At 52.7% G+C, this 10721-nt stretch overlaps 1 protein-coding gene across 1 annotated transcript in view; it reads right to left on the bottom strand.

Moving 5' to 3' along the window:
- Positions 1 to 9208, bottom strand: part of DPYSL2 (dihydropyrimidinase like 2) — an 83216-nt gene extending 74008 nt beyond the window's left edge. Inside the window, exons 1-3 of the mRNA XM_075556483.1 lie at positions 8904 to 9208; positions 5540 to 5628; positions 3496 to 3680 (exon numbers count right to left, since the gene is read on the bottom strand). Of these exons, the coding sequence (XP_075412598.1) occupies positions 3496 to 3680; positions 5540 to 5628; positions 8904 to 8942 (313 nt within the window). The 5' untranslated portion in view covers positions 8943 to 9208. The remainder of the gene's footprint in view (positions 1 to 3495; positions 3681 to 5539; positions 5629 to 8903) is intronic.
- Positions 9209 to 10721: the final 1513 nt, after the last annotated feature.

Here is a 10721-nt window from a genome sequence, read left to right on the forward strand (position 1 = left end):
GCACACGTTTGTTTCTGGTACCGACACCCATCAAAGGAGGTGTCTTTGACTAGTCTCAGGAAAGGAGCATGTCTGTCCCTGGCGTCCTCAGGCACTGTCCCTGTATGCTAAGCCTCTTGCTAGGATCCCTGGTCTCTGGAAAGCCACAGACCCTCATTTGGAAGCAGTTGGAAATTTATAACCAGAAAAAAAAGGAAAGGTTTTGATTCCATCATGCTTTCTGATTATCATGTATCTCCCTAAGGACAGGTGGGCTCCTGAAAGCACTGTTAAGTCCAGCAACACAGGCGGCCTTCTGCAGGGACAGTTGGTATTCGTTCTCGGATCACAAAAGCAACAAGGCTGTGGGTCGTCAGAGTGTTCTGGCCACACCAATGCCCATTCCTGGGTGCCCTTAGCCTTGGAGGCCTGCTCCTTCAATCTCATTACTCCTCACCCTCATTTACCACACCCAGATCCCACAGGGGGCTGTGGCTGCCGTCTGTCCACCTAAGCAGAGCCAGCAGTGCGACTTTTCACGTCCCTGTCACTGCAGACCTGCCCCTGAAGCCATCTACAGGCTATTCTGGCCCCGGGACAGGTGACAAGCTCAGCAGGGGCTCACGATGGGTGGAGGCACCCCACGTCCATCCACATGCAGGAGGAACCAGCCTAGACTACAGAACAGAAGCTCCCGGGGCTGGCTGCTGAGGGAGAAGGCGGAGGGGCATGGACGGAGCTGCTTCACTGGCAAGGATGATGGAGTCATCCAGGAACAGATTAATGAACGTAGCCGATGTCACGCTCCTGTACAACTGAGATGTCAGTTTGTTTTATACACACATAAAAATACTCGTCTGCATATACATACATATATGTATGTAGATATGCATGTCTGTATACGTGTGTGTATAAACATACAATTTTTTTCCACAATTTTTATAATGCAACTACAAAAAAATTGCAAGTCAAGAGTGCTGGCTAGACAGGATCTGCCCCCTGGCCAGAGGGGGAGGGGAGGCAGTGAGGAGAGGCCAAAGAATGGGCCAAGTGTGAAGAGTGAAGAGGCGCATTCAGGAATGCATGAGAGGAGAGCACAGGCCAGTGGGGTCCTTCCAGCAAGTCTCCCAGAGCACAGTTTGTATGTGTCTGCTGGAAAGAGTGCACTTGATTAGACGCAAACTGTCTCCGAGCTCAGTGACTCACCGAATGTGGGAGCTGGGGAGGCCTCCAGGAGCAGCCTTTCCAGTAAATCCTTTACTGTGCAACGGAGGAGCTGGGGCTCAGAGATGCGAGGTTACTTGCCCAAAGGCAGAGAGCCACCAGGACACCAGTCTCCTGGCGGGGGGAGGGGGGGGTGCACTTTCCACTACAAACACTACAAAGAGCTCCTGTTGGGCCGTTCCTTAAATGCTAGGGGTCACTCACTGATCACACCCACTCAGGAAGTGTTTGTTTATTAACACTCCAACCAAAGCCATGGCCAGCACAGCCCCTGCACGCTAGCCCCAGGCTCGGGCAGATTAGAGCCTTGGCTTGGTCTTCCTGGCTGACACTCAGGACATAGTGCTCCCCCCAGCTCCAGCGCTACTCCACAGCCAGCCCGGGTGGAGAAGCAGGAGCACCACCTGGGCCTGACCATGGGTGCTGACAGTTGACTAAGTGACAGCTCTCTGCACGAGGCTAGGGGAGAATGTGCGGGGCAAGGAAGCCGTTGCAGAAGCGGGTGTTGAGCTCTTCCTGAGACGGCTCTGGCAGTGTGGAACATGCAGACAGGTGTGAGCTGTCCGACTCCCCCAGCACCAGACTCCAACCCAGAATCCAAGCTCCCTGTCCTTGAGTCAACACTGACTCAGTGACCCTTTAGGACAGGGCAGGACAGCCCCTGTGGGTTCCTGAGACGGTAACTGTTTATGGGAGTAGAAAGCCCCATCGTTCTCCTGAGAAGCAGCTGGTTTAAAACCGCCAACTTTGTCAATGGCACAGGTAACAACTACACCACCAGGGCTCCGCTGAAGGGAGGCGAGGGAAACCGCCAATGAGTGAGCCAGTGAGCTAACCTGCAGGAGGGAGGTCAGGCTGCGGGGGAAGGGGTGAATAGAGGAATTGGCAGAGCCAACTCAGAAGAACTAGGCAAGAAGGCAACCTTTCTGAAAAAAAACACGCTGGCTCTTCCTACCGATGAGGGTCAATCTCCTGAAGCACAAAGGGTTAACTGTCTTCCTCCTTCTACTCTTACGCTGAAATGGACCATTAGCTGTGCAGACAGACCGAATGCTGACTTTCACTCCGGGATGAAATAAATGTTGGGCTGGGTTTGGTTTTGCTTGACAACTGTGTGTCTGGCAAGCCCCGGCCCGGTGTGGCTTGCTACCTCAAAAGCTAAATGAGACTTCCAAAAGGAGCCAGCAGACACACGCTGGAAACCGAAGAGTCTCGCTGGAGCCAATCCACAGGGTGCACAGTGACTCTAGCGGACAGACACACTTCAGGAACGTACCCGGTGCGCAGCGAGAGGGGCCCCACCCTGAGAGCGAGGCTCCGTCTTCTCGCAGAGTCCCCAGAGCCGAGCTGCCAGGGACACGGAGCCGTGTGGAAGGGCGTGACTGGGAGGGCGCACCCAGGCTTGAGAAAGACACTGTCGTGCGTGCCTCCCAACCAGGCGGCGACATGTGCAAAGGAAAAAGAAGCCGTTGGCACTAAGTCGAGTCCAGCGCCCGCCCTGGAGGATCCCTGTGGGTCAGGGCAGAACTGTGCTCCAGAGGATTGTCACGGGCTGGTTTGTTCTGGAAGAAGATCGCTAGCTTTTCGCTCCGAGGCGCCTCTGAGCAGATCCGACCCACTAACTCTCTGAGTAGTCGCTGAGGCTTTATCATGGATGGGACTAGGGACTGACTCCTCCTTCCTCCTGTCTTACCGATAATTACTATCAGGAGTCCGCCCCTGAGCAGGGCTGGTCAATCCCTTTTCGGTCAAGCCTAGGTGAGGAAGCGTCCCCTCGTGTGGCTTGTCCAGAGTGGAACAGAGGTCCCTGGCCCAACAGTCCACTTGCAGCACCCCATCTGCATTCTGAGGAAGGGCGCTCACGGGCACATTTTTAAGATCAAAATCAACCGCTGGGGCCCAGGAGCCCGGAAGGGGTAATTTGAAGGACCATTCCCAAGGCTGTGTCTAAAAGAATCATGGAAATCAAATCACATTTGGGGAGGGGGAGGTGTTACAGAAAACAAGGGTTCTGAACCAGAGAAAGCGAGAAGCCCGAGGCTCCCTCTTATCCCACTAAAGTCCCATAATTTTCTCAAAATACAGACTGGGAACTCATAGCAGATAGAAAGTGGTGGGCAATGAGAAAAGATAAATAACTAATTATCCCACCCACTACCCCTTCTTTGCCAGATTAAACCACTGGTCAATTCGGCAATGTTTAGATGGAAGGGATCAAACAATACTGATTCATGTTTTCAAATTACACTAATTGTTCCCCCTGTACAAATTCCCATTTGTACGTTGTCTTACTGATCATAGTCGTTCCCCCAGCCAGGGATGCCTTGGTCCCTTGGAAGAAGTCATCAGCAGAGGTCATTCCCTGGTCAGGCATCTGGAAACGAGTGTGGACATCAATTCCTCCTGGGATCACCATCCTTGAATGGGCTTCGATGGTCTTCACCCCTCCAGGCACAATCAGATTTTCTCCTATTTGTCTAGGAAAACATAATTCAACATAAAGGGAGCAAATGAACCATCTAATCAAATTGGATGGCGCAGATAGCCTCACCAAGCCATAAATTAGCCTTCCCTATTTTCCACCCACTTCCTGATTGCTGTTTTTACTCGTAATATGAACAACCCCCAGTCCCAATGGAGAGGCAATGCAACAGAGTCCCAATGCTTGATGGGTATAATCAATGTCACTGGCATGAACGTGTAGGCATTGTTAAACTGGTGGATGTTCTGCTGTGTGCATTCCCAATGGCAACACAACAATTCCGTGAACTTTTATTTTCATTAAAAGCAATATATGGCATATAATAAAAAAAACAAAATATGAATAAGGCATCTGAGACCCTGTATAAAGGGGCTTCGTTAGGAGAACAACCCTCAGACCAAATGATAACAAGCTCCCAAGCTATTTACATAAGATGTCATTAAACTTTCATTACAATACACATAGTTGAACTAATTATCTTCCCCAAGCCTGGTTTTACTTTACGTTCATTTCCACCAGATTCGTTTCAACAGAAAGGAAACGGGTGGAAGCATAAGAGTGGACCAAAACAAAGCCCCACCCACCCCACCCCACCCCCACACACAAAATGGGGTATTGGGCATGATGACTGAAATAATTTTAAGGATGTAATTAGCAACTCAGAAAACAAAGGCACCAAGAAATAATCATCGTAATGTTGGGGGACATGACTCACTGGCGATTTTTTTAAAAGTATTGTCCCTGCTACCTCTTTTAGTGCATTTTTTGAAAAGGAAAAATTAGTCATGGAGTAGTGGTGGAGTTCAGAAAGAAATTAGTAACAACTAAGTAGCATCAGCTCTGCGAACTTTCTAGACCAGTGTCTTTGCCGCTATAGCAGATCAGGCTGTCTTGTCACGTGGGGGAGAGGGAACGTGAAAGGTAAGACCCTTGAAGGCCTGGAGCTGAGACTGTCCCCAGCAAACACCTGAGACTGTCCCCAGCAAACACACACGGAGGAGACCTTACATGTGGAAACGCTGGAACCGACTCCTGAACATAAACCAGAATGTGAGTTCCCAGGCAGCAGCCACACTGAATCCAGTTTCCACTCCTCCGGACTCAGTTTGCTGCTAGCACTTGATGAATGCTGCTTATTCAAAAGATGTCATTTGCTGCACTGTTTGTCTTTCAACAGATGTACAATTTCGCCAGAGCCATGTGAGGTGTCCCAGTAGGAATGGCATGAGGATACTGGTATGCACTCAGCTTCCTGAACCCGCTAGGGGCCAAAAATGTGCTCTATTTTTCTCCTTGGTAAGACAATGCGCCATAAAAACAAGAAGAGTCTTATTTGTGTAAGTTACTTCGCAGAGAAGGAAACCTCAAATCCCCTCAAGCACTAGGCAGTAATTTTTCTGTGGTACACAGTAATTAATTCAGTGTCCCTCTTGGTCCCCTCCAGCCTGGACTCCTTATTAAGAAAGCACCTGTGATATCCTGAGAGAAGAAAGAAGAGGCTGCGTTCCACTCCACATTGATGTCCATTAATTGGGCAACCCGTCCCACAAAACTACAATAGAGCCCCCATGTCCTAAACGAGGTATCTGAGCTGGCAATAAGAAGAAAATGTGTGGTTACAGTTACAATTAGTAAGTTGCAGGATTGGGGGTGCTTTTAATTGTGACTTTTGAATTCCCCGGCTTGGGAGTTTTCAAATCCACAAAATGCCTCCAATTACAATGGGTTTGAAACAGAGATCAAACTGAGTTCCCCTGTCAAGGCACCCGAGAGTGTTCTCAGGTGTGTCGACTGCAGGTAATGTTTTGGAGTGCTCAAGGGTGTAGAGAAACTTGCACATCATGAGTTACTTACTTGATCAACCCATCTTCCATGTATATGTCTGCATAGAATGACTGGTCATCGTTGACGATTTTACCTCCCTTGATCAGAAGACGATCGCTCTGAAACAAAGGGAGGAGGGTCACAATGTGTAAGCAGCCCGTGAGAACGGAGATCAAGGGTGACATGGGTGCTTTGATATGCAAGCTCGGGCTCATTTGCACTACTCGAAATCCCAGTTCACCAGGAGCCAATCTTCCAAAGGCTTCCGTGAGAAACCAGAACACTGGCAAAGCCGTCGCCATCACCTTTCATTACAACTGCAAGAGAGAAGGGGGGCGGGGGGGGGGGGCGACGACCCTGCAGGGCTGCAGGCCTTCAAAGTTTTTCATTCATTGAAGAATGGTGATAAAGACAATGGCTGTTTTAACTGACTTCAGGCTCAACTTCCTTAAAAATAAATACGTAAGCCCACACGTAGGAAGAACTTCTTGGCAAGGTTTGTGTCGAGGAAATGGACCAAATACCAGTTGTCATGGGACCGTCTACACAAACAGTCACAGCAAAGTTTCCATACGGTATGTCTTTTAAATTTACACTTCTCTTTAAGCGAAATCACAGTGACTGGAATCAAGACAGAGGGGGCGAAAAAAATCTCTCAGGTGCACCCATTTTAGCCATGTACTAAGCTGTTTAAAAAAAAGGTAAGATATTGTTGTGATACAGGAATGTGGCAAATCCTAAAATCTAACACCACTGTGAACGATTTCTGCATTTATGCTTTAATTGGTGGCTACATGGCAGGCAACATAGGAGGCCAGGAAATATAACAGAAATGCAACGTTATGACCGACTCATCGCTATCCCAAATGCTGCTGGGGGGTGGAAAGTTGAAATCTTGTCCCCTGGTGAACCCGGCGCACCTGCACCATCCCAGCCAGGGCTTAACCCTTACAGTGGAACCACATATTTCCCTGTGGTGATGCAAAGCCTTTCCCAGGATGGCATTTGTTTGGACAATGATTAACTCACAAGAATGAAGCAAGTGCAATTTCTAGCGCCTGCCAAAGAAAAGTTCGGCAAGTCTCTAATGAGCTGTACACTTCTGGAGCACTAACAGGAAAATTTATTTCTCCACACGGCAGCTTACACACCTGGGTTTAGAACGCATTTCTTGAAGGCAAAAAGGTCATTGTAAATTTGTACACAGGAGGGCCTTTCTCGGGAGAACAGACAGGCATTCAACAGTTCCTGCACATGTAAAGACCTTCCCAAAATCTTGTGCTGTGGGTCACTGCTAGGGGGCCTCACCAGAAATCTGTAATGTGGACGAGTCCGATTCTATCCCTGTGGCTGTTAGAAAACGGATCTCAGAAAGGTTAAACCATTCACCCAAGGTCACCTGATTTTCTGTCACACCTTGTCCCCCCTCCCTCCCATGTCACTACTTCTAAAAGGATCAGCTCACTGTGGAAGCAAGGGAGAGTCCTGCCCTTCAGCACCTGCTCCCTTAGTCATCGCAATACCTATCCCAGCCGCCACAATCCCCAAGCCAGTCTCACACCACGGGGGGGGGGGGGGGGAAGGAGCAACATCACAGGCCGGTTGGTTCTGGTGCCTTCCAGAGATTTCTTACATAAGATGCTGGCCTTGGTGATGGAGGTCGTGAACAATGGCTAACAGGACCACATTTGGGGGGTGGGGGTAGGCTGTTGCGCCCATTTAAAAACCAGTTTGGTGGATGGTTTGTTTTAAAAAAAAAAAGTTCCCTCCCCCACACAGTCAAAACGAAACTGCCATGTCCATTCACTAAGTAGACCAATGCTTTGAGGCTTGCAGCCCGTCTGCTACCCACCCCCATGCCGCACACACTCCCCGACTCCTTCCTCCAGCGCAGGAAACAACAGCCACTGTCAGGTCCCCAGCCCAGCCCTTTTGGATGTTGGGGATTTACCGTCAAGAAATAGCTAGTCCCTATTCTCCAGGCAGAACCACCTGGTTCGCCGCCGCCGCCCCCCTCCCCCCCCCCCGCCCCGCCAGGAACAGTCGAAGCACACGCCCCCTCCCCTGTGCGTGCATTCGCTCCCACTTCTCCAGCCTGCAGATGGGTGTGCCCGCGTGCAACGCGAGGAAGGCCGGGGAGCCCCTGGCTCAAAAGAAAGCCAGAAAGCGAAAACGCCCCCAAACCCAGCCCTTCGGTTTGCCTCTTTCCCTCTCTGCCTCGGCCCTGGGTCCTGCCCAGGAATCAGCTGGTCAACTGCAATTGCAAATCATTATATAACAATGAATTTCCCTCGCTTCCCTCCCCTCCCCTCCCCTCCCCGGCGTTTCATGTGGGGCTGTAATGAACTAGAACTTGTGCGATTTCTCCAGGAAAAGAAGGGGAGTGGGGCTGGGAGCGGGGGTGCGGGCACGAACCTGTGTTCATCTCGGAAGTATCGAAAATTCACCTCCTAGACGTTTGCCCCAATGGTTTACAAAATAACCATTACAGGCCCCAGCAGTGCGGCCGAGGGCCCCCGGCCGCTACCATCATTGTCTGGCCCGGCCGAGGCCGAGCCATCTGCTCCGCGCGCCCGCGCAGCGCCATTAGTTCCTGCAGCCCGGCTCGGGCGCTGTCCCCGGCGCCCACCTCCCAGCCCGCTCTGTAAGAGCCAGCACGGGCGCCCCTGGGGCAGCCGATGGGGCCGCGAGAAACCAGAGAGAGCGCCCAGAGCCCTGCCACGGGCGAGAGCACCGAGAGCCACCAGAAAACGGTCCCCGATCAACAATAAGCCAACGCCTGGCCCCCGCCCTCCAGCTCCGCTCAGCACAGCCGCCCGTTTCCCCTTCCCGGCTCCACATCATTCCGGTACACCCGGCCCTTTCAGCATCCCTGCGCTGTCAGGACGCCTCCGGGCTCACACTCGCTGCTTTCTCTACCGAGCCGGGGGAAGGCTCGAGAACGCCCTTGAGGGTGGGGGCGGGAGACTCGGGGAGTATCCACTTCCCCCGGTCCCCATCTCCGCTCCAGGAATCCAGCCCGGCAGCACGCAGCCCGAGAACAATATCCCAGCTCCAACCATGCATATTCAATCTGGCATCCATTTGCTTACACCCCGCAGGCCGGCGCTGCAGCATCTCGCTGACAATGAAAGGATACAGCGGTTCTGGCGCGCTACCTAAAGCGACCTTCATGCACTCACGCCTATTTTAATGCCTCGAGAATTGGGTGGCTTAGGATCCTTTATCATTGCCTCCCCCACCACACCGTCGCCCCCTTCTTTAGCAATTGGGGGGGGGGGTACCGGAAAAGTTGCGCCCCGCACCCTCCATCCTCCAACCCCCATCCTTTAAAAAAAAAATCCTAGTGTTCCCTACCACAAAAGGTTGCAGGTTTCTCAAGTACCAAACTCACCGTGATGCGTGGAATATTTTTCTTCCCCTGATAAGACATTTCTCTCCTGGGAAAAAATATAAATTTCAAAAGGACAGCTTTATAGCAAAAATTCTCGGGAAGGGGGCTTGGTAATTTGCGGAATCGAAAAAGGTGCAACCGTTTAGTAGGTCTGGCTGGTCGCAAATCTCGGGACCGGAGGGGACTAAAGCAATCCTCTGTCTGTCTCTCTTTCTTCCTCTCTCCCAGCACAGCCCCAGCTAGGGCGGAAAAAAAAAAGAAAGAGAGAACAGGAGGGAAGGGGGTGGAAATAAACTACAGCAATAAAAGCCTCGGTTCAAGTCGGCCTCCGCGGCGCATGCGCCCACAGCCACTCCCTTTCCTCTAAGGCGAAAGCCATCCGCTTCGAGAAAGACGAGCACTCATTGGCCGAAAACGTGGGATATGTAAATGAGGGCCAACGGGGAGGGGAAGCGAAGAGAAAGCGCGAAATGCTGCAGTGAGAGGCCGAGGGCGGCGGTCGGTGCGTGCGCCCGCGCGGGGAGCGCGCGTTTCGCGCCCTTTCTTTGGGCCCAGGCAGGGGGAACTGTGGCTGGCGACAAGCCCGAATGCAGCTTCAGCCACGCGGGGACAATGGAGGGGTGTGCGTTCTGCAAAGAGGAGAGCAAAAGCCCCAGGCGGTTGGAGCTCCAGTGCAGCTCTTGCAGCACGCACACGCTCGCGCGCGCACAGATGGATGTCCGCCCGCGCGCCAATCCGCGGAGGCTGCCGCTGCATCCCTGCGTGGGGTGACTGCGCCGAGCCAATGGCTTCGCTGGCGGCGAGCTCGCGACTGCACCGCCGGCCGGCGCTACGCGGCCCGGGAGGGGCCGCCGGGCCTCCTCCCACCCGCCCTTTCCTTTCGCGAAAGCTCTCTCGGCCTCCACCCTGGGATCGACTGGGGAACTCAAATTGCTGCGAGAAGAGCGAAGGCAAACGGGGCGGCTGGGACGCTCAGCTGCGCGCAGCCTGCCACGCCCGCCCGAGAAAGGGTCGACCTGGACCGGGGCCCACAAGATGCTGCTGCCCCGGGGAGGCGACGCCGGGGCCCGGCGGTGGGAGCAGGCGCAGTGGGGGTGGGGGGGGGGCGGAGGCTGGGGAAAAATAAATCCAGCCTGCGGGCAAGCTCAGGGCTCTGGACGTGCGTTGCCTGGCAGCTCGGGATGAAAGCCCTGAAATGCGTATTCCGAGTAGAGAATGGGGAGAATCAGGAACGTTCTAGTCCGCTGCGGGGCTTGGGGAAAGCCTGGTCCTTTTGTGCCTGCGGGCCACCGGAACTGTAAGGGGGCGCGCAGGCGCGCGCACATACACATAGAGAAGTGCCAGTAGCCTGTTGGGCAAAAATGGCCCAGTCTAGAATCCTGTAAACCAGTACGTCCTCCACCACCAACAGAGCGGGGCGGGGCTGATACTATGCTGCTACCTGTAAATGAAGGGGAACAAACCCCCAGGAACAATCCTGTTAGGATCCTCTGCACTACGTGAGGCAAAAAGCAAGGACAAAGTGCATAGGAGTGAAAGAAGGGAGAGCTAAATAAAGGGGAAGTGGAGTCACGGAGAAGGCCTCTGGGACAGCGCAGAAGGCCTGACTGCCAGTCAGGGATAACAGTTTGCACCTAAACTGACATTCAAGGTTCCCTTCTTGTCCCTTATTGAAGAGGCCTGGGGTCGCGGCTTTGGTGGCCAAATGAGACCCTAACCCTCTAATTGTCTGAATCCTTGTGGAAGAAAGCAGCAGGAAATCTCTGGTCTACTTGGCAACATCCCTTGGGAGGGTGGCCCAGGCAAATATATAGATAG

This window comes from Tenrec ecaudatus, chromosome 8 (genome assembly GCF_050624435.1).
Source record: "Tenrec ecaudatus isolate mTenEca1 chromosome 8, mTenEca1.hap1, whole genome shotgun sequence".
NCBI classification, from domain to species: Eukaryota; Metazoa; Chordata; class Mammalia; order Afrosoricida; family Tenrecidae; genus Tenrec; species Tenrec ecaudatus.